Source organism: Scardinius erythrophthalmus, assembly GCF_964197995.2.
Source record: "Scardinius erythrophthalmus genome assembly, chromosome: 3".
Classification (NCBI taxonomy): domain Eukaryota; kingdom Metazoa; phylum Chordata; class Actinopteri; order Cypriniformes; family Leuciscidae; genus Scardinius; species Scardinius erythrophthalmus.
Genome location: NC_138223.1, coordinates 17764254 through 17790097, shown reverse-complemented (window position 1 = coordinate 17790097; position 25844 = coordinate 17764254). Strand labels below are relative to the sequence as shown.

Here is a 25844-nt window from a genome sequence, read left to right as displayed (position 1 = left end):
TTACACGTTTCTAATTTGAACGGGCTAGTATGACTCTACTCTCAATAATAATATCTGCGTCAAAAAAGACCACTAATGATTTCCTTAGATATTACGTCAATACGTCCCAGTCACTGATTGGCTGCTGCTGCTGCTGAAACGTCTCCGTTATCCACACGCATGTTTCGCTGTAATGAAATTCATGTCAAATGGCAAGTGCCCAATATTAAATTTGGTCATATTTTTATTTAGGAGCTTGATAAATGACATTTAAATAGTAAAAAGAAAACGTTTCGTTCTATGACATTTCATTTGCTCGGTTTAAATCACAGACATTAAGATTAAATTAAGATTTAGTTTGCTCTTGTTGAAGTTAACGAGGCTCTTAGTTTGAAAAGACTTCATGCCCCGGAAGCAGACGCCCATGCCCGCCCCTCTCAGAAGTGTTTACGTTGCTATCCTCCTCCCGGTGGGTGGGTGTGTATGTGTGTGTGTGTGTGTGTGTGTATATGAATGTGTGTGTGTGTGCGGACGCGTGAATGTGTGTGTGTGTTCTTCCTTAGTTTATATATCAAGGATATAATAGTTTTATTCATTCGGGAACAAGGCACCTCAGACGGAGGAACCTCACCTGCACAGCCTTGATTCACACTGAGGAGTGGTTTAACTGAAGAACTTCTGCGAGACAAGGCAAGTCTGTGTGATTGATTTATAACTATTTATTTATTTCTCTTAAAAATATTTTAAAGTGGATCTTATTGAACTCATTGAAATTAAAGTGTGTGGTTGAAGCTGTACAGAATCTGAACTGATCATATTCTTTAAGTCTATAAGTTAAATTATTGAACAGATCAGTTATAAAAGTTGAGTTCAAATAACCATGTATTCATCATGAGAACATAATTAATCAAATAAATAATACATTTCATTACATTTTACATGTTAAAAGCATCGACAGGCATCATCTATAAAACTTTTTTTGGGGGGAAATGTGTTCACTTTTATCTTAAAAAGCGGATCTTCTGGTTCTTATTAGTCAATTTATGGCATAAACGTTAATTGCGTAACGGTTCGTTCTTTTGAGTCGAATATTTTCAATGAATCTCTTAGCTGACGGTTTCTCAAAACGGCTCTGAATGATTTGTTTGCGAATCGGGTTGAATCAGTCTTGAGTGATTGTCGAGTCAACAGCCGCTGAACAGAGGATTGCTGAATTGAGAATTAGACTGATGGGGTGAAATATAATTTATATACACTTTTAATATTCAAATTTATTTTATTATTATTTTGAAAAACAATGTAAAATGTTTTAGGTTTTACAAATTTAACAAACAAACGAGACCGAGTTGATTTTAGAATAGGGATTCATTTAATAATTTTTTAAGAGATCACTGAATATATAATATATTACATATACTATATAAAATAATCACTGAATCTGATTTTGGGACGCTGAGTTTTGCCATAGACAGTATAGAAGAGTGTTGCAAAGGAGCCGGACTTCTCATCAGTACTTAAAGGGACAGTTCACCCCAAAATGAACATCTGTCATTAATTACTCACACCCTCATGTTGTTCCAAATCTGTAAGACTTTCATTCATCTTTAGAACACAAATGAAGATCTTTTTGAGGAAATGTAAGACCTTTCTGTCCCTCCATTGACAGCTATGCAACTGACACTTTGATGCTTCAAAAAGTTAATAAAGAGATTGTAAAACTAATCCATATAAATTGAGCGGTTTAGTTCAAATTTTCTGAAGAGTCACGATCACTTTATATGACGAGCAGATTGAATTTAGGCTTTTATTCACATTTAAACATTCATCAACTCACACATCAGTTGTGGTAAAAGGAAGCTCAAGCATGTTTGCTTGACGTGTGAGAACCAATGAGGCTCATTCTCGTGTTACGCAGCGCCTTTGAGCTTCCGCAAGAACCAATGAGGTTTGTTTTTGCTTGTCAAGCAGATTTGGTTTATGTTTGCAGATCAATGTTTAAAAAGCCTCAATCAAAACTGTTCATATAAATAATATAAAGCGATCGAGTCTCTTCAGAAAAACTGGACTAAACCGCTCATATGGATTAGTCTTATGATCTCTTTTTGAAGCATCAATGATTCAATGTTGTAGTTGCGTGTGGCAATGGAGGGTCAGAAAGCTCTCAGATTTCATTCAAAAGTTCTTCATTTGGGTTCCGAAGATGAACGAAAGTCTAACGGGTTTGGAAAGACATGAAGGTCAGTAAACAATGACAGAATTTTCATTTTTGGGTGAACTGTCCCTTTAATGTCCCCTGGAGTTAGTACGGTAATATGATACTTACCACTGACCTCCTCATGAGCCCCTGGATCCCTGCTGAAGAGGATGAATTGTAATCGGCTGGTTAATAAGAGGCCATTCATAATCATCACAAAATCTGTTGTACACCATTTATGGCCATAAACTGTCACTTTGATTCCATCTGTCTCTCTTCTCAGATGTTTCAGATTAAAAAGATTTGCTGTATAGGCGCTGGGTATGTTGGTGGCCCGACATGTAGTGTCATTGCCAGCATGTGTCCCGAGATCACAGTAACGGTGGTGGATGTTAATGAAACCCGGATCAAAGCCTGGAACTCTGATACCCTGCCCATCTATGAGGTAACAACGCAAAAGCAATAATGCGGTTGACCTGTTAACTTTCACCCCCTTTGTGAGCATAAATCTGATCTTAAATGTTTGTAATGTTATGAATGCCTTGGAGTACAGACCTATTTTTTTAAAGCAAAAAGGGTAAAAAGGTTTTACCATAACACAATTCAATTATATAACGTTTTTTATGTATTTAACACAAAATATATATTTTACAAAAACGTTTTTCTTTAAAATGTCTAGAAAATCAAAGCAACGTTTCTAATCAAGTCGTTTCCAAAGTTTTAAGTTCATATCACCAAAATTGAGCCCCTCTAAACGGATTTAAAGTACTGTTCCCATACTAATGCAATGTCCAATTTCAAAATGGTTTTCACAGGATTAATTTTGAGAGTTTAAGCATTCGAATGACACCTAATTTATGATGATTACTAAAATATGAAATAAAAAGCGAGCCAAGTGGTCCCCCGCTACAGGGACTCTAACTATCCAAGTTAAAGGTGCACACAAATATATTTTCCTCATTCAAAATATTTTTACCCCTAAATAGTACATTTGGTAGTGTTTAAAAATGTAAAGAAATACTTCAAATGCTTTAGCTAACTACAGATTTAATTTGTACAAGGGATAGTTCAAACCAAAAATTAAAACGGTTGTAATTTACTCAACCTCAAGTTCTTCCAAGCCTGTATGAATTTCTCTCTTCTCTCTCACAAAAGAAGATATTTTGAAAAATATGGGTAACTAAACAAGTTGATGGGCACCATTGACTATTTTGTTACCGACATTCTTCAAACTATCATCTTTTTTTGTTCAGCAGAAAAAAGAAATTCATACAGGCTTGGAAGAACTTGAGGGTGAGTAAATGATCAATTTTAATGTTTGGGTGAAATATCCAAGTGTGAAATGTCTTCTTTTTAATGAGAAATGACCATAACCAGTTGTGAATGTCTCTCTTATTCTTGCTGTTGTAGCCGGGTCTGAATGAAGTGGTGTTGTCTTGTCGTGGGAAGAACCTCTTCTTCTCCACAGATATCGACTCTGCCATTAAAGAGGCAGATCTGGTCTTTATTTCTGTGAGTGCAACAAACTATTTTAATGTGTTTGTGCATATACCTGTTGGTCTGTAGTGTGCACAGACTATAATATCTTTCTCTCTCCTCAGGTAAACACCCCAACTAAGACGTACGGTATGGGCAAAGGTCGCGCTGCTGACTTGAAGTTTATTGAGGCATGTGCACGCCGCATCGTGGAGATGTCGGACGGGTATAAAATTGTTACGGAGAAGAGCACAGTTCCGGTCCGTGCAGCTGAGAGCATCCGCAGGATATTTGATGCAAACACCAAACCCAGCCTCAACTTACAGGTGTGTATGTGTGAACGTCTAAATATTCCTGTGCTTATATATGGGGAAGGTGACCAATAAAAAATAATGTCCATGAGCTTTTTTTTTTTAACATAAAAATTTTAGGTTAAATTGTAAATAATATATAATGTGTTTTAGGTGCCGTCACCATTCACAGTTTTATTTAATCACCTTTTTGCTTTTTTTGCAGTGATACATTTTCTCAAGTACAAGTATTCACTGGAATCATTCACATTAAACTGATCAAAAGTGACAGTAGATACTTATTTTGTTATAGAAATTTTTATTTCAAATACATGCTGTTAAACTTTCTATTCATCAAAGAATCCTAGAAAAAAATACCAGTGTCCACAAAACTTACAACTTAGGACAACTGTTTTCAACACTGATAATAATAACACACACACACACACACAAAAATATATATATGTGTGTGTGTGTGTTCTTATTATCAGTGTTGAAAATAGTAGAAATAATAATAATAATACACTGATATAATGAAGAAATATGTATATATAATATGCATATGGGTGTTTGTGTGTGTGTGTGTGTGTGTGCGCACTCAATGGGGGTATTAAATAGAATAGTTAAAGGAAATTGTTCCTTATTGTGTCTTTTTTATGCTGTAAATACATTTTGTGTATGCACACAAATTACTTTTACATAATCAGTTGTGTTGTAAAATATGCTTCTACATCAGTTTGACATTTTTACACAACAACCATCTAATTGTAGATATAATCAGGATTAGGCTGTTGTTTTGAAAGACATTTTCTGTGAAGTTTTTGCCTCTCTCAACTCTTACGTGAACTTTTAAAACTGGGTTTGTGGACCTTCACAGTTTATTCTATTCTGTGTTAATGATCAACCTTTTTCCCGCCTTTGATTACAGGTTCTCTCTAACCCAGAGTTCCTTGCGGAGGGTACAGCAGTGAAGGACCTGAAGGACCCAGATCGTGTTCTGATTGGTGGAGATGAGACTCCAGAGGGTCAAAGGGCTATCAGTGCTCTCTGTGCAGTTTATGAGCACTGGGTCCCCAAATCACGCATAATCACCACCAACACCTGGTCCTCTGAACTTTCCAAATTGGTATGTACATGTTAGGTGTATAATTAGGGTGTGTTCACAGTCTTGTTTAACACAGAACCTAAAGATAAAAAAAAAAAAAAACCTGTTCTTGTTGTATGTGCATAGACACGATAGTATTTTTACCAGCTGAGAACTTGGGGTCTTGGTTGACTTGTTTGGTGCGCACCAAGGTTCACACTTGTTCAATTGAACCGCACTAACAGAGCACCAGAGTTGCTTTAATCGAACCAAACCTCCCAGGTGAATGAGTTAGCCAAACCTTTAATTTGATATGTAAAATTCATTCAATTCATATTTTGTACATGTTCTAGGCAGCGAATGCATTCCTGGCTCAGCGCATCAGTAGTATAAACTCCATCTCTGCCCTGTGTGAATCTACTGGCGCTGATGTTGAGGAGGTGGCCAGAGCCATCGGCATGGATCAGCGCATTGGGAGCAAGTTCCTCAAAGCCAGCGTGGGTCAGTGCATTTGTTTTTACCCCATCTCAGTTCCACATTATTGGAAGTTTTTTGCTTTGTAAAAGTGTTCAAAATGAAATAATAGAATGAGATTAAAGAGAATTAAAATTGCCTTAATATGTATGTGTCTGAATCAGGTTTTGGAGGAAGTTGTTTTCAGAAGGATGTGCTAAATTTGGTGTATCTGTGTGAGGCACTGAATCTCCCAGAGGTTGCTTCATACTGGCAACAGGTAAACCTCAATTTGAATACTGATTTAATAATCCACATCCTTTTTCTGACCAGTTTTTCAAGGCTTTTGCACACCTCATATCTGATCGCTTTTATCGCTAGCTATTAACTCTATTTAAACGCTCACACATCATGATGTTCAAAACTTGGAATTTTGAAAATTGTGATTTCCAGGACATGAAAAAAATCTTGAAAATAAATACATTAAAAACTTTTACAAATATGAAACTATTCTAGTAAAATATGGAATAGTTTTGCTCAGTTATGCACAGCTCTAAAATATTTTATCAGCATATTGCACTCTTTGTTATCCGTTGAAGTCAGAAGTTACATGCACCTGGCAGAATCTGCAAAATATCAATAATGTAAAATAAATAAATAAGAGAGATCATAAATTAATGTTTTTTTTATTTAGCACTGCAACGAAAATGTTTTATTATAACAGATGTTTACATATAGTCCACAACATATAATAATATCTGCATTTACACAAATTAAGCAGGTCAAAAGTTTACATACTTTTAAATTGATTCTCAGTAGTGTATGTCATTACTGAAAACTTTTACTGATGTTCCAGAAGGCAAAAAAAAAAAAAAAAATCTAAATCCAGGGGGTGTAAACATTTGCAGAGGAGGGAGGGTATGATTGGAGGGTAAATTATTCTTATGTCTTCTGGAAAATATGCAAATATTTTATGTAGCTTCTGCGGGGCAGTAAAATAAGAACAATTTCCAATCATCCCGTTCAAATGTTGTGTGTTGCCTTGAGCATCATTGCATGTTTGCAGCTTACGATCATCCAGGTAACAACACACACTATTAAGAAGTAAGAATCAAGCATATGTAAACTTTTGAAGTGGATCTTTTGTGTAAATTCAGTTTAAATGGTCTATATGTATACAAACATAATTTGACTTGAACTGTACATATATTTAAAGTTCCTCTCAAATTACTCTCGGTGCAATAAACAATCCTAAGTAGTTTATTTTTCTTGCAAGACAAAGAAAGTATACAATTTTTTTGTATTTAATACAATTTCATTAGAAACCAAAGTGAATCATTTTGACTTTGCAAAAAAAAAAAAAAAAAAGAAGCTTTTGCTTGACAAAACCTATGAATCATAAATCGAATCAAGTGTGACCAACCAACACTACAAAATAATGCTGCCCCACCAAGTTTTGGAAATGCCCCCCTAGTCACGCAATCCTAGAACCGGGCCTGCTTGGTGGCATATGTTGGCATTTTGGAAAATTTGCATCAAGGCAGCTTTAATCTCTCCAAAAGTCATCAAATGGTACCAAACATCATTGGTTGTTACATGAACAAACAGCAAGTTTAAATATGTGCAGGTGCACTTGAGATTACTTGAGAACTGTGAGGGGGATGATTTTTTTTTTTAAGCAAATACCGACTTGCACTACCATTCAAATGTTTTTAAAGAAATAAATGGTTACACTTTATTTTAAGGTGTCATTGTTACAGTGTAATTATATATTTAAGAACTGAGTAATATTAAGCAACTACATGTACTTGCTATAGGGTTAGGGTAGGATTAGGATTTGTTTGAGGGTTAGTTCCATGTAATTATGCATAATGTACTATTATTACAATGGTAAGTACATGTAACATATGTATCAAGGACACTAAAATAAAGCGCTACCAAATGAATATTTCTATTCAACAAGGATGCATTAAATTGATCAAAAGTGACCGTATAGGCTTTCGAGATCCACTTTCCTGCATAGGCAGATCAGTGTATGACATCAAAGTACCGCGAGAGTGGTTCGAAAGCATACCGAGTTTTATTTATGGTAATTACAACATGGCGTGAGCACAGCAAAACTCTTCTGGAAAGTGCCAATGTTGAGAACCCCTGGTATAAGCATTTATAATGTTACAAAAGATTTCTATTTTAAATAAATGCTGTTCTTTTGAACATTCTATTCTTAATAATAAGAAATGTTTCTTGAGCACCAATCAGCATATTAGAAGGATCATGTGACTCTGAAGACTGGAGTAATGATGCTGAAAATTAAGCTTTGTCACCAAAGGATTAAATTACATTTTAATATGTATTAAAATTGAAAACAATTATTTTAAATTGTAATATATTGTAATTGTAACTGATGAACTTTCAAACAGCAACTACAGTAACAATTTGATATCAAAAAATTATTTTGATTGTTTTTGTCTAATCTTTTACTTTGTATTTCTGTATGTGCAGGTGATAGACATGAACGAATATCAGAGAAAGAGATTTGCCTGTCGGATCATTGACTGCCTGTTTAACACAGTTACAGGGAAGAAAATCGCCTTGTTAGGTTTCTCCTTCAAAAAGGACACGGGAGACACCAGGTACATGCAGCCAGGGATACTTTGAACCAGTCATTTTAATTTATGACCGCTTTATCACAAATTATTATGTGAGAAGTCAAAAGCTGTCTCTCTCTCTTTTACCTACAAAACAGACAGACTGTGAGATGTCAGAGCATGAGTTGATCATCAACTTTGTGTAATGAAGGTTACATAAAGTTTTCTTGTTTGAACTATCTCCTATTTAAAGACTTGCACACTTAAAACAACTCAGCACATGCCAAGCGTGCCCATCCCACCCATGACCTTTATCTAGAGTTAATGAGAACAAGTCATGCCTCTTCATGTGTATCGACTCAGAAACATGACTCTGCAGATTATTCCTCCCCTATTATTCTTTGTTTGCATGTTCCAGACAGACAGTTAGCCTTTGCATTTTTGGTAGGGATTTTTCAGCGACTTTTTGCAAGTTACATCGATCGGCTAGTAGGCCGTGGCAAATGATTTACTTCAGGCTTTGAAATGAACTTTTCCATTTATCGGCCAATTTGGCTACTACATTTTTAAGTTACCGGCCATTCAGAACTTCTACTAACTTATATATATAATACTTGAATACTGAATGAATACTTCAAAAGCCTCTCAGTCCATCTAAAGTTTTTGTTTAATATTAACATTTTTATCAGGCTCCTATGTATAGGTTTCTACCCAAGTACCGGCATTTCTGAATGGGCTGAGGCTGGGATTTAGTGAGTTTGATTTGAAAGTATTTGATGAACGTCTACTATGTGCGGAGAGCATTCACTCAATATTATCTAATTTTTGACAGAGGTTGCTTTTAAAGGCTTTTGCATCGGAGGTCGACATGTATGTGTGTGTGTGTGTGTGTTATAAAATTTGGATTTCATACATGTGATTTCTTATTCAAACTAAATCCTGTCATCTAGCTGTCTCCTCCTTTCCTCTTTCATCCTCATCACCAAAAATGTGTTTTAGGGGGACAGATCAATACAGTACAAGTCCATAAAAAAATGTAGGATGTTGGAAAATAACAATATCTTTCTGCAAACTTGTTTACTTTTTCATCTTTGCCATTGCTTCAATGCAAATGAAGAGCGCCATTATTTGTTGCATAGTGACGTGTGTTCAAGTAAGCCAGATATGCACAGATTCTGCGCAATGCGTTGTATCGACTGACGAGTTGAGAATTTGCACTAAATCTGCGCAGATTTGGCTTTCACGAACTTCAAAGTGAGTAAATATAAGTAACCTGCCAAATTGGTTAGTGATTTGACCGCGTTACCCGCCACAGTTGATCACAGTTGGTGTTAATTTTTGAAACCCTGATTGGCTTTTTGAGTGAGTCACTGAATTATTCACTCAGTTAATTCATTCACACTGATTAAATTACGAGGAAAACATGGCTAATTTGTGTTGCTCAGAGATGCACTACAGTTAGTTTATTCTGTTTGGACGTATTTTCTTTGGTAGCTCAAAAATATGCTAATTAAATATTGCTATTTGTTTTCTGAATGAAAGTTACTCTATTAACTGGTTTATTTTTTTTCTCAAACAATATAACCCCAACAATTGAGTGAGATTTATCTTTGCCCAAGATGACTTGCAGTGCATTTTTTTTTTGCTACTGTCCTACACTAGTTTGCCAATGGAATCATAATTAGTCTGTAAACGAGAGTCTTGTGTTCTAAGTCCATCCTATGTGCATGTGTGTTTCAGAGAGTCGTCCAGTATCTATATCTCTAAGTATCTGATGGATGAAGGAGCCAAGCTGCATATTTATGACCCTAAAGTGCTAAAGGAGCAGATAATCCTGGACTTGTCTCAACCCAGCATCTCCGGAGACAGCCCAGAGAGAGGTATGTGTGTTGAGCAGATAAAACTGTGCTTTAGGTCTCTTTGAATGATAGGAGAGAAAGACAGTGCCGTGTCATGCTGAAACTGTCTAGGAATGCGGGACAAAGTTTATTGTGTCTTTGTGTTTCTGTCTAATTTGACTCTCATTCTGTCTACAGTTTGTGATCTTGTAACGGTGACGTCAGACCCATACGAGGCGTGTGAAAGTGCACATGCCCTGGTCATCTGCACTGAGTGGGACATGTTTAAGGTACATGGCGCACACACACAAAAAAACACGCTATTGTGTGACATCACTCTAAACCCCATGTTGTTCAAACATTTCCAAATAGGTGCCGTTTATTTGTGGTACATTGTGCTACTTATTTATGGTTAAGTATTATGTTTGTTTTTAGGATCTGGATTATGAGAAAATATATCACAAGATGTTGAAACCAGCATTTATCTTTGATGGACGACGAGTCCTGGACCATCTGCACACTCAACTACAGAACTTTGGCTTTCAGGTCAGTAGTTATTTGTGCACTTAACACGTTTATGTTTGGACCCACTTCTCTGACTCATTTTATTCACTTCATTAGTTTACATGGTTTAATGTTGTGTTTTGCATAGATCGAGACCATTGGAAAGAAGGTAACGACCCGAATCCCCTTCACACCATCTGGAGGAGCTCCACGAATCAATGAACCACCCATCAAGAAAGCCAAAGCCTAAGACACTGACACACACACACATGCATGTGCACTTTATGTTGATTAAAGTCTTTTGCTAAGAAAACCAAATTAATTTGTGACCGTTCCTGGAAAACTACAGACTCTGTTTGTAAAAATGCATGTGCTCTGTGTGTGTTGAGCTGTTTAATGTTTTTTTTTAAGACTGAGTTTTATCTCTCAAATCCGTTAGCAAAATGCAGCGATTTAATGTTTTAAAGACTTTATCATCTGTCTTAGTTTGTTTTAAATCATGATTCTTAGATATTTTTTTTTTTTAGAATGTTCATTATATACACACACACACATATATCAACAAAAACATATATATAGTTATATATATATATATAACTGTGCTCAAAACTGGTGAGGAATGGTAATTTTGGGACATATGTGGGAAACATTTGCCTTAAATCTGGCATGCGAATACACCAGCTGTTTGTGTCACCCAGTTATTAATCATTTATTAATCTTTTGATATATACTGTCGGACCTGCAATGTGTATTAGTTATTGTAGAGTCACGTCTGTAGCTTTTATAAAATCATCTCTTACTGTACAGGTTTGTAATTGTCATGTACAATGATTGCAGAAAACTAATTTCTAAAATAAATATGGACCAACCAAAGAAGCACTGTCTGTCGTCTATTCATTTCACAGACTTAAAATATGGAAGACAACCATGGCTGAAACAAACAAAATGCACAATTAACATGTATTTTGACAAGTTTAAATTGAACATATTCTATTTACAGTGGTATGGAAAAGTTTGGGCACCCCTGTAAATTTTCATGATTTTCCTTTATAAATCATTGGTTGTCTGGATAAGAAATTTCAGTTAAATATATCATATAGGAGACAAACACAGTGATATTTGAGAAGTGAAATAAAGTTTATATGATTTATGGAAAGTGTGCAAGAATTATTTAAACTAAATTAGGCATGTGCATAAATGTAGGCACCACAAAAGAATAATTAACTCAATATTTTGTGCATAAATAACAGCCTCTAAACGCTTTCTATAGCTTCCAATTAGAGTCTGGATTCTGGCGGAAGGTATTTTGGACCATTCTTTACAAAACATCTCCAGTTCAGTCAGGTTTGATGGTTCCCGAGCATGGACAGCCCGCTTTAAATCACACCACACATTTTCAATAATATTCAGGTCTGGGGACTGAGATGGCCATTCCAGAACGTTGTACTTGTTCCTCTGCATGAATGCCTTAGTAGATTTTGTGCAGTGTTTAGGGGTCGTTGTCTTGTTGAAAGATCCATCCCCGGCGCAACTTCAACTTTGTCACTGATTCCTGGACATTGTTCTCCAGAATCTGCTGATATTGAGTGGAATCCATGCGACCCTCAACTTTAACAAGATTCCCAGTCCCTGCACTGGCCACACAGCCCCACAGCATGATGGAACCACCACCAAATTTTACTGTAGGTAGCAAGTGTTTTTCTTGGAATGCTGTGTTCTTTTTCCGCCATGCATAACGCCCCTTGTTTTGCCCAAATAACTCTATTTTAGTTTCATCAGTCCACAGCACCTTATTCCAAAATGAAGCTGGCTTGTCCAAATGTGCTTTAGCATACCTCAATCGACACGTGAGCAGAGAAAAGGCTTTTTCCGCATTACTCGTCCATACAGCATCTCCTTGTGTAAAGTGCGCTGAATAGTTGAACGATGCACAGCGACACCATCTGCAGCAAGATGATGTTGTAGGTCTTTGGAGCTGGTCTGTGGGTTGACTGTGACTGTTCTCACCATCCTGCGCCTCTGCTTATCTGAGATTTTTCTTGGTCTGCCACTTCGGGCCTTCACTAGAACTGTGCCTCTGGTCTTCCAATTCCTCACAATGTTCCTCGCAGTTGAAACTGAGAGCTTAAATCTCTGAGACAGCTTTTTGTATCCTTCCCCTAAACCATGATGTTGAACAATCTTTGTTTTCAGGTCATCTGAGAGTTGTTTTGAGGCTCCCATGTTGCCACTCTTCAGAGAAGATGCAAAGAGGAGAAATACTTACAATTGGCCTCCTTAAATACCCTTTCTCATGATTGGATTTAACTGTGTTTGGAGGTCAAGGGTCACTGAGGTTACCAAACCAATTTTGAGTTCTAATAATTAGTGCTAAAGGTGTTGAAATCAATAAAATGACAAGGGTGCCTAAATTTATGCACGTGCATAATTTAGTTTAAATAATTCTTGCACACTTTCCATAAATAATATAAACTTTATTTCACTTCTCAAATATCACTGTGTTTGTCTCCTATATGATATATTTAACTGAAATGTCTTATCATGAAAATGTACAGGGGTGCCCAAACTTTTCCATACCACGGTATATTACTTGGATGATACACAATATACAGATCGTTAATCCATTTCTAAAACAATCAAATATGTCCATTTAAAGAATGTTAATGCAACTATTTTATTTTGTGATGTGTATACTTGAAGGAATAGTTCACCCAAAAATGAAAACTTACATTTACTCGCAACCTCATGTTGTTCCAAACCTGGTTAAAAAAAAAAAAAAAAATGACATGAGGATGAGTAAATGATTACATAATTTTTATTTTTGGGTGAACTATCCCTTAAATAGTGTTTATACTGCAGGGAAAGAGAGAGGATAGACAGGTGATGTTTAGCAGTTTTACTCTGCTGCCGCTCTGGTGTCTTCAGTCTTTCTCTTTTCCAGCAGATTCTTCAAAAAGAACTCGCCTAAGAAATATATATATAAAAAAACATGAGACAGTGCATTTAAACAAATAATGTAACAATATGTGCAAGTGTGTGAGCTTCATGATTAGTTGAAACATGGGAGTCAATGTTTGGCTGCCCTGATGGTCAAAACTACACCATCTTGTTGTAAAAGAACTGATCTATTTAAAAGTAGATTGAATGCTGAATGGAAATGACAAGATGCGCATAAATTCTAACAATGCGCATAAAAATTTGAGTACTCAATTCGGGCGGATCATTTTTTATCTGATAAGAAGACATGCACATAAACTAAGACGATAAGATAACTGGACTAACCAGCTGACCAATTTCATGGCACAGCATCTCAAATGTTGGTTTGGTCATTCTGAAATGAGCCAAAGTCTGTCATCAAAATGGTTGAATATAATGACCTCCCAGAATATAATGATCTCGCATTATTACGTTCTCAAACACCAGGCATCTGCATCCGAAAGTAAAATAACACGAGCCACAGTTGCTTCCCGATTGCAGCAACTTAAAAACCTTTTTACATATATTCTGCTGCAATTTTCCAGGAAACTTTATTATGCGCAAAAGTTAAATTCAAAACTTTGGATGGAAACGTAGATATTGAGAAAAATGGTACTGCTAATGAATAGCGTTATCTACACTAGGTATTATATAAATCTTTATATACTGTACATGCACTCAGGTTACCTGCTTTGTAAGAGGAGCGCACAAGTGGCCCACTGGCTGTGTAGACAAAGCCCATCTCCTGGCCAACCTTCTCCCAGTGAGCAAACTTCTCAGGAGTGACATATTCTTCCACCTTCAATCAGACACACTGTTAGAATGATGTGTTCAAGAAGGTGCCATTCTAAAAGTGCATTATGAGTGATGTAACAGAATGAAACTAAAATGATGTATGTGGCCGTTATCTATAATATATTACTTAAGGTACAGTCATATATTAACATTGTTCTGCAAATTTTTATAGGTGAAATCTAGTCATTGCAATAGGAATCCACTTTTTCGTGTGAGGGCAAACACTTTTTTTAAGTTGGTCACATGGATTCACCGCATTGATCAATAGAAAGCTGCTTGGTTTAAAAGTGACTTCTAGGTAAGATGTGCTTCATACATTGCTACACTTTTAAAAATAGACTATGGACAATTTCGCTGACATTTTGTTTATGCGACCACAAATTTATTCCTGAAATTTGCATAAAACCAGCCAATCACACTGGAACTGGTGATGTCAGCCAGCATATGCCACTGTGTGCAGAATGTATCAGATGGTCAGTGAAGAGACTGTGAGTGTGCCATCTAAAGGCCCGTTCACACCAAGGATTATAATAACTATAAAAGAATAGCAGAGTCCGCACACCACAACTATAACGATAACGGCACAGAGAAATGATATCCTAGCTGATGACTGATAAAAACACTGACAGCCAATCAGAACCCATCATGCTGAGCTAGAGCATTTAAAGCGACAGACGAGGTGACATAACTGCAGAGCATATTATATTGTGCGTTTGTGTGGGTGCTAATATAGTTATAGTTATCGTTCTTGTTGTGAACGGGCCTTAAGACAGAGCTTGGTTGTTTTATCATTATGTATTGTTGTTGTACCTTGAGATGGCGTTTGGTTGGCTGCATGTACTGGCCCAGTGTTAGACAGTCCACTCCTGAGTCCCTCAATTCTGCAAGAAGACAAAGAACTCTCATATGCCAATATATGAATATTTATTTACCTCCTAATATAAACATAGAATACATGTGAAACTCTGGTATGAATTAGTGTAGGTAATGGCACGTTACCCTTAAGAGCAGCATGTATCTGTGCATCTGTCTCTCCGAGACCCAACATGATGGAAGTCTTTGTGAGCACACTGGATTTCGCTTTTTTAGCATGTCGTAAAACACTCAGTGACTGGTCGAAGTTTGCACGGGGGTCACGCACATGCCTTAAGGTCAAAGATCAAAGGTGAAAGTGAGATCTGCAATGAAATCTCCAAGCTTTGAACAGCAGTGAGAATCATACAGGATGAGAACTACTGTTACGAATTCACTTGATAAGATAGACTAGATATTTCTGTCATCTGGTGGTGACTGTATATACTACAAAAAACAACAGAATTTATTTTTACAAAAATAAATAAAAATAAAATCTGTATAATTATTATTTGGAAATATTTCAATATTTTATGAATATTTTATGCCTAAAAATAAAAATGCAAAGAACTTTATCATATTAAACAACACTTTGTTAAAGCTGTCTGTATTTCTTGACTTCACAAATTCTCAAATTCACAATTCTTAAAAAAACACACACGCATAAGAAAAATGTAACAGACATGACAGCATTTTTATGCGAGCGCACTAGATGCACCAACCTCTGTAGTTCTCTAACCGTCTCTATATTGTGAGCATAAACATCAAGCCCAGACAAAGCAATTTTCTCCACAGCTGCCAGGTCACCGCGGAAATCAGGAGTCAAACACTCTACCAGGATTTTAGGGTTCCTTAGAAAGTAAAGATGTATGAGAGAAACGAATGAATGAGTTAATTCTAAAAAAAAACAAAAAAAACAAAAAAAAAAAACAGAGTAATCTCTGTACCTTTCTTTAAGGCTTGAGACGGTCTTTGCAAAATGTTCAGCTCCACCATCAGGAATGTCTGTCCAGCATAATAAAAATATTGAACGGATAAGAAATTTTAAAGACTCATGAAAACAAAAATGTTTTTCTTGGTCCATGTCTATTCACTTCTATATACCATGCACATAATTATTTAACAGATACACACATTAAAAAAAAAAATTGTTTTTAGGAAAACAACCAAAATTATTAATGACTCATCCTGCACTAAACAGATTTTCTTCCAATCAAATGCTTTCTAGGAGGAGAATGCCCCCCAACAAGTATAACTTGCACCTGACTAGTAAGCAGCAAACCATGGATCATCGCTATGCCACAACTAAAGCTAAACTGGCTATTTCAAAACAATCACGATGTCCTTGTTTCAAAAGCAAATAGGTCAACAAGAAAGAAAAATGCATGTCAAGGCATTTCACAGAGTGTTTAATGTTGGTTTGTTGTCGTTTTCATGTTTCCTCACCATCTCTGTCCACTGATGTGAGGACTACATAGTCCAGTCCCCATGCTGCAATGGCTTTAGCTGTGTTATATGGCTCATCAGGGTCAAGAGGTGGAGGACGTCTCGCCGTTTTAACGGAACAAAACCTACAGCCACGTGTGCATGTGTCCCCCATTAACTATGGAACGAGTAAGGGAAATCAAGCAGAATCAAAATTCCTCTGTTAGGGAAAGACCATTACATTGAGATATTATCCTTGTGCTTTTCAGACCCACCATAATGGTTGCCGTGGCAGTGGAATACTCTCCTCCCCCCCAGCATTCCCCAATATTTGGACAACGGGCCTCCTCGCAGACCTGTAACCAAAGAAAGTGTTTATTTCATGTGCCACTGGTCTAGGAGCATAAAGGAATAATAATTCACCTTCAAAAATGAAATTGTCATCTTTTACTCTCCCTCTCTTTTGAAACCGTGGAACACAAAAGGAGTTATTTATAGAAGAATATCAAAGTTGCTCTTTTACATATAGTTGAAGGGGGTGGATTGGAATCCACTGCTGCTTCAATGTATATGTAATGAGTGATTATCATCAAGGTATTAATTAATATTTTTCCTTCTAAATATCACATGAGTTGAATGACTTCTCTGGAGATTTTACTTTGTTATTGAAGTTACCAGTGTGATTACTCAAATGTTATTTTCATGTATTCTTTTTAATATCAGTATTTGATATTTGAATGCAGTAACAGTGCTTGCCTATTTATCCCGGCTTCCAGAAATTAAATAGGGACATGTTTTGTGTTTGAGAAAGGTCTTCAACATGTTAAAACACATAGGGGTCATTGAAGTCTATAGTTTAAGGGACCATTTGTCAGTTAAAGCCTATATTTTCCATTTAGACTAAAGTGTCCTATCCTGAGAGAAAGAACTTGTTATCTTGATGTTTTGAGACGAGACTCCTGTTTATAGTTAGAGCCTGGCCAAATCCAACCTTGGAAAAGATGTGTCTCGGTGTGTGTGTTAGTCTTCTTGGTTACAGGTTAAGGAATCACTGGCATTGTTGGAGATTGACTGAGTTGTTGTTCGGGACATGCTGGCACCCAGCAACCCAAATCCCCGACCTGGAAGGACACGACGTGCCTAACTTCAGGGTCTGAGTGTCAGCGGCATAATCTATGGAGATATGCTTCTGTCTATCTGTGTATGTGTTGAAAAAATTTCTTAGCCAATCAGAATCATTCAGCCTGTAAGCAATGACGTAGCTTAGACCTTGGAAATAGCGGCCTACGAACTCCTGTGTGAGTCTTGAAGCTGACTTCTGCTGATGAAACTGCAAACTATCTTCAGTAAAACTTTTCTTGAATTTTTTATAATTCTGACTCTGGGTCTTCTTTCAAACATCTGGTCCTTGGGTCCTAAACGGTAAACCCCTTACACAGTAAAAATTGATTTTCAGTGAATAGCAAAATAATGTCTGTTTATCACACTACTATATTGCTATATACACTACCTTTCAAAACTTTGAGGTCAATATGATTTTAATGTGTTTGAAAGAAGTCTAATGTTCACCAAGGCTACATTTATTTGATCAAAAATATAGTAAAAATCTGTAGGATGGGTTGATTAGAAGCGAGCCGTTCGCTCACGTTCGCTCTAGACAGTGTTAGTCTACTCAGCTGCTTACTTATGACACAGCAACTCAGCTAAAAGTATTCCTACTATGTTAAAATCCTTCAATTGAAAGTAGCTTACTTTTACCTGTTGAGACATGACTTCACAAGCATCTGAGAGCTATGACTGATGTACAATCTGCATTAATGTCAGTTTGGGGAGGTGCGATGTGTGAAAGGGCCGTTTGTAAGGTTGTTTGAAAATATGCTTTGTTTTTGTAATTCAGCTTGTGTCACAGAAACTTCATACTTCACCTTTAAAAAAAATGTCCCCAAAGTTTTAAATGGTAGTAGTGCTTGTATAGAGCTGGTAAGTCCCACCCCTTCCGCTAACCCCACTGGACCTCTAGGTTGAAAAACCGTCAATGCAAGTGAATGGGAGAAAATAATTATTTTCTGGTCCCGTTTGAATTGTGCCATGAATGTGAACACATGTTGTCTGTGAATTTTTTATATAATTTTTCGTGTAAAGAATGCTACAATTTAGCGTGTAGAAGTTTGATACGGGTAGACTTTGTGTGAGAGCACTTTGGGGACTACAACTCTTCGCTGCTTTCGACGCGTTTGAGACGTCACCACCACTCACATACGGACACTAGCTCACGGATCCCGCTAAACATGGCTGTGTCTTTGGTGCACTTCACCGCCTTGAGAGGACAAAATCGTTGAGGTTGGCAAAAACCACGGGTAAGTCAACTTTATGGGGTGACATCACACAGGCGACATGTAGTCTTTCTCGTTATGTCTTTTCCACAACTGCTAGCCGAAGAATCATACCATATACTGTCAAACTCGTAACATGAAAAATTATATAAAAAATTCACAGACAACATATGTTCACATTCATGGCAAAATTCAAATGGGACCAGAAAATAATTATTTTCTCCCATTCACTTTGACGATTTTTCAACCTAGAGGCCCACTTGGGGTTTTACGGATGGGCGGGTCTTACCAGCTCTATGGACTACTTTTATGCTTTATGGTGCATTTTTGTAGCTTGACAAGCCCCTGGTTCTCTTCCACTTTCATTGTCCTGAAAACTTCTCTTGTTGTGATCCAAGACAGACGTTATAGTTAAATTAAATGAATGTCAACATGAATTTTCATTTTTGAAAGAACTATTCCTTTAATTGAACTGTAAAATTGTCACTATTGTGTCATGAGTTGAAATGTCAGGCATGTTTTCAGCCACTCACTGTGTGTAGGTTCAGTTCTCTAAGTGTGTTCTTCAGTTTGTTGTAGTTCTTTCCTATAGGAATCTCTGTCTTTAGCCATGGTGGTAGCCTTAGCCTGGGAAAATAAACAACTGGTTAAATCCTATGGACTGGACTTTATACATGTATATCTATCTAATCATAAAAAGTATTAGGCCTATATCTTAACTCATATTTGATACACAAATTTATAGGCCCTCTAAATTTTCAACATAATATCTGCTGAAAAACCTGTTGCACACAATCTACTATACGCCTTCTGTCCTCTGATTGATAGTTTCACACTTTAAAAGGCCTTTTTGTAACCTTTTTGTGACCCTTCAGGTCATGGTTTTGCTGTGAAATGTAAACAGAAGAGTAACTTTTATATTGTTAGTGATATTTTAAAATGAACTCTTACTTGACTGAAGCTACTGAGTTTTACTTCATTATCCATATACATCCTTTTTTAGGAAAATCAGGTTAAAATGTAGCAAACAAATATCAAATATGATACATCAGGCTTTTGAGGGATGTTTATTTGTATATCTCTGTATATCATTGTATTTTATTGCATTATATGTTTTGCCACCCACAGTAAAAACTACAGAGCTTTGATCATAAAACTAAACATTTAAATATCCTCTTACTAATACATATTATTTGGAGAAATAGAATAACAACTTTAGTATTTTATGCAAGTAGGCTGCTATACTGTTACAAAGATCTCATTGATATACATTACAAGCAATCAGAATTTTACCCTTTGGTGAAATATCAGCAACTACACCAAGTTGTATATTTTTGCTCAGTTTGGACCTCTGAATAAAATGGGTGTTTTCCCCTCCTCGGGTATTAGCACCATATTCAAATGTTTGTCTAAACTAAAGGGTAAACTGTTCCATTAAAAATATATATATATATATTTCATGTCAAGCTTGCTTCACAGGGTTATTTTCATATATTTTACCAGGCAGGATATGAAAATTTAAAGTCTGTGTACATTCAGTAATTAAATCACACATCTAATTTATTAACAAATAACATCTATGTCTAAAGGCACAATTGGACAGCAAAGTGATAAAGTGATAAAGTGACCTTAGCAAAATGATCACTGTGAATGAAATTTTTTTTTAATTCGTTTAAGTTACCTTTCTCCCTTCCCTCTCTTCAGGTTGCCTCTGTATTCCTCCCACTTGCTCTTTTCTGACAGTTCTCCTGATATGAAGTCCTGGAGGTTCAGTCCATCCTCTTTTATGTCCTTCTTCCTCTCGATGATTGTGGATGTGTTGGCAGCAGTGGTCAGTCTGTTACAGTAGTAAACCTGCGACCAGAAGCACGATTAAAGCGTGACCTCAATTTAAAAACTTTATAGTAATATCATCATAAAACAGTTCAGTTAGCTCAGAATAATATGCATATTAAAAAAAACTAACAACTTTTTATATATTAAATCGGAGGACATTATACTGTCATATTGCAGCAACTTCTGTACTGGCCTGCACCGGTTGAGCACCGACAGATAACGTTAGCACTTAACTATTTGACATTATATTTTTGTACAGTCAGTCATAAAACTAAAACAGAACGAAGAAATCGCTTACATTAGACGCCTCAAAGCATTTTGATGGTAAAAACAGATGATTAGAAGAATATCGACGCGCAGCACAACAACTTCTTCTGATCAACGCCATGACTTCACATTCAGCATGAGACTGTCATTGACAACAATCGCTCTGACATCGATTAACTTTATGATTAAGACCAGAGCGTTATATACCTGACAAACATGTGAATGTGATATATTTTATTGTTAACATATGCATAATACATACATAAATATATATTTCTAAAATCTAATTTAATAATATTTACTGACAACCTCAGTTGTTTTGCTTCAGTAACGTGATTTTCAGTATCTGTAATCGCTTGGTCGTGCCTTTCAGAATGGCTTGTGACGCATGACGTACGGGTTACATTTACGTCATCACGTCCTTCCTCCTTCCTTTCCCCCTTAATCAGCGAGGTAAGAACATGGCGCATCCTGTTCTTGTGCATTTTAATCAAGTACCATCTGCACTAATGTCAAATGCGTTAGGTTTGCCTAGTGTCTCGAGACTTTGTTTACATGTTCATTAAAATATCTGTGGCTATATTAGTGCGGAAAACCCGATGCTGTTTGATAAGCGCCGTATGTCTGGTCAGTGTTTATCGGTTAGCCAGACGTGTAGGCCGAAGCGATTACAAGTCATTCATTAAGCACATTGATATTAAGCCATGTTTGTATCATTGTGACATTAGTAATGTTCATGTAACGTTAACATTAAAACAGACTTAAAATTCAAAAACTCGTTAACGGTAACTTGCCACCATAGTGCAATTGACTAGAAGTCTAATAGATTCCGCCGGGTTTGCTTTGGCTATCAGTATTTCTGTTCTAATAAATGATCAAACTTAGTATTTGTGATGGACAGAATATGCTTTTTTCTGACCGCTTTGTACTTGTTTTCTTCAGAATGAAGACCATTCTCAGTAACCAGACAGTGGACATCCCCGACAACGGTATGTCAAATAATCATGCATCACGTCCTAACCATTCACACACTTCTCGCGTGTATCGTTTAGAGTTTTCTCCTTAATCCACACCATGCCTTCATGTTTACTAAATTGTGTCTGTTTCCTTACAGTCGAGGTGTCCCTCAAGGGCCGCACAGTTACAGTGAAGGGGCCCCGTGGCGTTCTCCGCCGGGAGTTCAACCATATTAACCTAGAGCTCAGTCTGTTGGGCAAGAAACAGAAGAAGGTTTGCAGTCTTGATACATACTGTACCGCCAACTCTTTTAAGAGCTTTGGGTAATGGGGTGCTCTCTTCATTAGCTCAAAACTATGGAACTATCTGCCCTCTATGATTAGGCATGCAGTAGGGTTTTAATATCTTCCCTTTAAGCCCTTTTTTAGGGCATCTTATATTGGATTACTTTTATTGTTTTATTCAATACTTTGTTTATACTGTACTGGCTGAAGTAATCTGATCAACAGGGAAAAAATAACTATGTAGTTTTGTGATGGGTATGTTTGTTTTACATCTTCTGAACATGTATATTTGTCTTGAATTGGTCAGTTGAGGATACTGATTATTAAATATTTGCTAAAGGACTGGTCAGCTTACTTTGTATATATGTCATGAAAGGGATTGCAACTTTTGCAACTGCAATTGACCTATCTGTAAGCCTCGCTCCCTTTAGTTACTGTTGCTATCCCGGACAAACAAACGGAGTTGCTAACTGTCTTACAATGACAGCTGTCAATGTGAAAACCTTGTCCCAAGATGTTTTTGAACAATTTGACACAAAAGGACCACCTCTCGTCGAGGAGCATTCAACTGGGACTTAAATATACCATGGAGGGATATATAAAAGATTTTAAAATAAATATGGTAGGTAACAAGATTAATTTGGAAGCGAGTGTTTAACGGCAGATCCCAATGCAAGCAGGAGAAGCCTCGTGTTACGGTTTTCACAATGGCTGTTTTTGAGCCACACTGTACATGATCTGAGAACTGTAAGCTATTTAGGTTTGTATGTTAGCATGGACTCACTAACTTTAATTGTAACATGAAGTATGAGTATGACAACCAGAAAATGAACGTTTCCTTCATTGGGATTGGAGTTGAATCCTTAGGGAACCAGGTCTCACTGCTCTCACATTGTCGTATTGCGCATATAATTGGTCCGTTCCCGCAAATCTTATCACACTTTTGAGCCGCACACAGTACGGTGATTCAATACACAAATACCCATGCCCATCCTCTCAGGATACCTGGAATCAGTGATACAAGTACCCCAGGCACATTGCTTTACCATTTTTGTAGAATAAAACCGATGAGAGCTTTGGATCTTCTGATGTTTCTGAGATGTCTGAGTTCCGATCCCCGCGCAACTGATACTCAACTGCCATTGGCTCATCTGCGTTCGAGCGGAGGGGCTTACCGATAGGTCAATTATGCTTGCAGTAGCTCAGGTGACTTTGACAATGAAGTTTTGTTCTGAATACATGTGATGCACACGTAAACAAATGTGAATCAGTATCTGAAATCAGATTAGATTCATTCTGACAAATGCGTGCATGTAAACATACCTTGTTAACTTGTGTGGAATTAAGTGGATGATCTGTTTGTTTTAGCTGCGTGTGGATAAGTGGTGGGGTAACAGGAAGGAGTTGGCCACAGTCCGCACCATCTGCAGTCATGTCCAGAACATGATCAAGGGGGTCACCCTGGTAAGTAAACTCCATTTTGGTACGTTCATACTCAATTCTTTATGCTCATTGTCTAAAGCAGCTTTAAAAGGACTGTTTTAGTGTCCTACTCTATAATCTCGTTCTAGTTATACTGAAGAGGAAAAGATATGGACTATGTGATGTAATGCATGTTTCATTTGTTCTCTAGGGCTTCAGATACAAGATGCGATCTGTATATGCCCATTTCCCCATTAACGTGGTGATCCAGGAGACTGGCTCTTTGGTGGAGATCAGGAACTTCTTGGGAGAGAAGTACGTCCGCCGTGTTCGCATGAGGACAGGTATGTGTAAAGGCTTTTCGTTTGAATTGGTGTAATGTCTGTCATCACAAACCCCTTAATTCTGCTGCAGACATGCCTGGTTACAGATTTAAGGTGTTGTTTTTTGGTAGGTGTGGCGTGTGCAGTGTCTGCTGCTCAAAAAGACGAGCTGATTCTGGAGGGTAATGACATTGAGCTGGTGTCAAACTCAGGTGAGCATCATTTTAAGATGCACTGTGCCAACCTATAATCATGACTAGAGTGATGCATGCAACTCAATATCTCCTTGAAATTGAGTGGTTTGCATTATTTTAAACCACATGATGGTCTGTTTGCCCATTAAAGGGTCTATGAATTGTTAGCATTAGCACAATTTGAATTTTATTTCAAATGAACAAAGACAACTTGGATTCACTAAAAGGTCACAGTGTTTTAGTTAATCCTAGTATTGTGCACAATGATGTTGTTTTTGTGATTGAGCATCTGTACATGCACACCAATATGCTAACAGTTTATTAAAATAATCTGAATTACCAGTTTACATACATACAGTTTACTGCATTTACAAGACCCTATTGTAAAGACAGGTGATTGGCCGGTGGTGACGAGCGTAAGGATTCATGTATTTCACTGTTTATGCGAGTTAAGATTTTAACGCGTTCAAAATCTAAGAGTAAACAAATGATCAAGTGACTCAGCCTTTTTTTTTTTTTTTGCCATTTGTTTGTCCTAATTTATATCAAATGTTTTTTCTTCCTTTACCGGACTCATCGTGGCAACCCTTAAATCTAAGCCTAAACTGTACCCTTCCTCACCTTGTCTGTGCTAGACCCAAACATCCCTGTTTCCTCTCGGAGTTAATTTGCCATTACCTGCTGGTCCTGATATATGTATCGTTTAGATTTTTCTGAATTGGACAATTTTAGCCTCCTTTCCTCCATCTGACATCCTTAACCCTTGGTTGTATTGTGATTTGAAAAGAATGTTCCTGATTGGTGGTGTGTGTGTGAGAGAGAGAGAGAGACTGGTTATGTAAGTCTAGTGTGTGTGCATGCCTCACCTCCCCAGCCTTTCTTGTTTCAGCGGCCCTCATCCAGCAGGCAACCACAGTGAAAAATAAGGATATCAGAAAGTTCCTGGATGGTATTTACGTCTCTGAGAAGGGCACTGTAGTGGAGTCGGAGTCGTAGAGAACACGAGAGGTTAGAATGAGACCGCCGTGCTGGGCGACAGAAGCCGCTGCGGCCCCTCGCCTTTCTATCGGCTCTTTTCTGTGCTAGTTTTCCTGCTTTTTGTCCTTGAACATGTCTCTTCTATGTTGTCAGTTTATGTCATCTCTGCCAAAGTGCCAAATTTCAAATGATGCGATGTTTAGAATGAATTAACCATCTCCTGCACACCGAACAGCTTTACTTCACTCCATCTTTTATAGGGCTTTATTGCACGTTCACTGATCCAAGCATGAGAATACTTCTAACGTTTTAGTCCACAGCTTTAACAACTGGCTAGGCTTGCATGTTACATGACTGATTTTTGTATAGCTCTTACAGCACATGGGAGTTCTTGGGTGCACCACCTTGTCATTTAAACTGGTTTGTCTTTACAATTGTTTTTGTCTTGTCTTTTTTATTTCCCTCTCCCATCAGCTGCACTGATCCAGCAGGCCACCACTGTGAGAAAGAAGGACATCCGGAAGTTTCTTGATGGGATCTATGTTAGTGAGAAGGGCACAGTGGTGGAACAGCAAGATGACTAAATTAGTCTGTAAAATCTGTCAATAAAGACCAACTCCCATTTTTCAACAACATATACTTGTGCAAGTGTTTTTGTTAGCACAATTTGATCATAAATCAGTGACCGGTCATGGAAGATGTGAAGGGGTTCTTGTGTGTAGCAAAATGTGGGCTGATGTAATCTATTTATTATAAAGCTTATAGGCATGACTTTTTTTTTTTTTTAAGCTAAAAC

At 37.1% G+C, this 25844-nt stretch overlaps 3 protein-coding genes across 9 annotated transcripts; 2 read left to right on the top strand and 1 right to left on the bottom strand.

The window, feature by feature from the left end:
* The first annotated feature begins 153 nt into the window (after positions 1-153).
* On the top strand, positions 154-11276 carry ugdh (UDP-glucose 6-dehydrogenase). Of its 2 annotated transcripts, XM_081360292.1 has the most exons (13): positions 154-448; positions 587-669; positions 2457-2618; positions 3584-3685; positions 3775-3975; positions 4868-5065; positions 5377-5524; positions 5662-5756; positions 7979-8109; positions 9805-9944; positions 10101-10192; positions 10338-10448; positions 10555-11276. In XM_081360292.1, exons 3-13 carry the CDS (start codon positions 2457-2459, stop codon positions 10654-10656), a joined length of 1482 nt encoding a protein of 493 aa, XP_081216418.1. In that variant the 5' UTR covers positions 154-448; positions 587-669; the 3' UTR covers positions 10657-11276. The 2 variants fall into 2 exon arrangements, with proteins under 2 accessions (XP_081216418.1, XP_081216417.1); XM_081360291.1 differs by lacking the exon at positions 154-448 and having other exon boundaries at positions 451-669.
* On the bottom strand, positions 11173-21065 carry lias (lipoic acid synthetase). 6 transcript variants are annotated; one of them, XR_014029770.1, is made up of 13 exons: positions 20922-21065; positions 20469-20641; positions 19321-19414; positions 16730-16810; positions 16476-16632; positions 15977-16034; positions 15752-15880; positions 15177-15322; positions 14988-15058; positions 14070-14181; positions 13250-13370; positions 12987-13111; positions 11173-11430 (listed from the first exon to the last, which is right to left on the bottom strand). XR_014029770.1 is itself a non-coding variant. In XM_081360295.1 (13 exons), exons 1-12 carry the CDS (start codon positions 21009-21011, stop codon positions 13150-13152), a joined length of 1191 nt encoding a protein of 396 aa, XP_081216421.1. In that variant the 5' UTR covers positions 21012-21065; the 3' UTR covers positions 11173-11337; positions 13136-13149. The 6 variants fall into 6 exon arrangements, 3 of the variants coding, with proteins under 3 accessions (XP_081216421.1, XP_081216419.1, XP_081216420.1); XR_014029771.1 differs by lacking the exon at positions 12987-13111 and adding an exon at positions 13136-13165 and having other exon boundaries at positions 11173-11337; positions 13261-13370; XM_081360295.1 differs by lacking the exon at positions 12987-13111 and adding an exon at positions 13136-13165 and having other exon boundaries at positions 11173-11337; positions 13307-13370.
* On the top strand, positions 20586-25683 carry rpl9 (ribosomal protein L9). The gene is made up of 8 exons (XM_081360297.1): positions 20586-21343; positions 21833-21879; positions 22005-22120; positions 23500-23595; positions 23765-23897; positions 24008-24088; positions 24960-25078; positions 25523-25683. The coding sequence occupies exons 2-7, from the start codon at positions 21834-21836 to the stop codon at positions 25064-25066; spliced, it is 579 nt and encodes a 192-aa protein (XP_081216423.1). The 5' UTR covers positions 20586-21343; position 21833; the 3' UTR covers positions 25067-25078; positions 25523-25683.
* The last annotated feature ends 161 nt before the right edge of the window (positions 25684-25844 follow it).

Excerpts from the sequence above, each read along its gene's own strand:
- ugdh (XM_081360292.1), top strand. The coding sequence starts at position 2,457 with ATGTTTCAGATTAAAAAGATTTGCTGTATAGGCGCTGGGTATGTTGGT. Across the intron at positions 3,976-4,867 it reads AACCCAGCCTCAACTTACAG|GTTCTCTCTAACCCAGAGTT; the intron begins GTGTGTATGTGT and ends CTTTGATTACAG. Across the intron at positions 5,757-7,978 it reads TTGCTTCATACTGGCAACAG|GTGATAGACATGAACGAATA; the intron begins GTAAACCTCAAT and ends CTGTATGTGCAG.
- lias (XM_081360293.1), bottom strand. The coding sequence starts at position 21,011 with ATGGCGTTGATCAGAAGAAGTTGTTGTGCTGCGCGTCGATATTCTTCT. Across the intron at positions 19,415-20,468 it reads AAGAGAGGGAAGGGAGAAAG|GCTAAGGCTACCACCATGGC; the intron begins GTAACTTAAACG and ends TTATTTTCCCAG. Across the intron at positions 16,811-19,320 it reads GAGAACTGAACCTACACACA|GTCTGCGAGGAGGCCCGTTG; the intron begins GTGAGTGGCTGA and ends CTTTGGTTACAG.
- rpl9 (XM_081360297.1), top strand. The coding sequence starts at position 21,834 with ATGAAGACCATTCTCAGTAACCAGACAGTGGACATCCCCGACAACG. Across the intron at positions 21,880-22,004 it reads AGTGGACATCCCCGACAACG|TCGAGGTGTCCCTCAAGGGC; the intron begins GTATGTCAAATA and ends GTTTCCTTACAG. Across the intron at positions 24,089-24,959 it reads TGAGCTGGTGTCAAACTCAG|CGGCCCTCATCCAGCAGGCA; the intron begins GTGAGCATCATT and ends TTCTTGTTTCAG.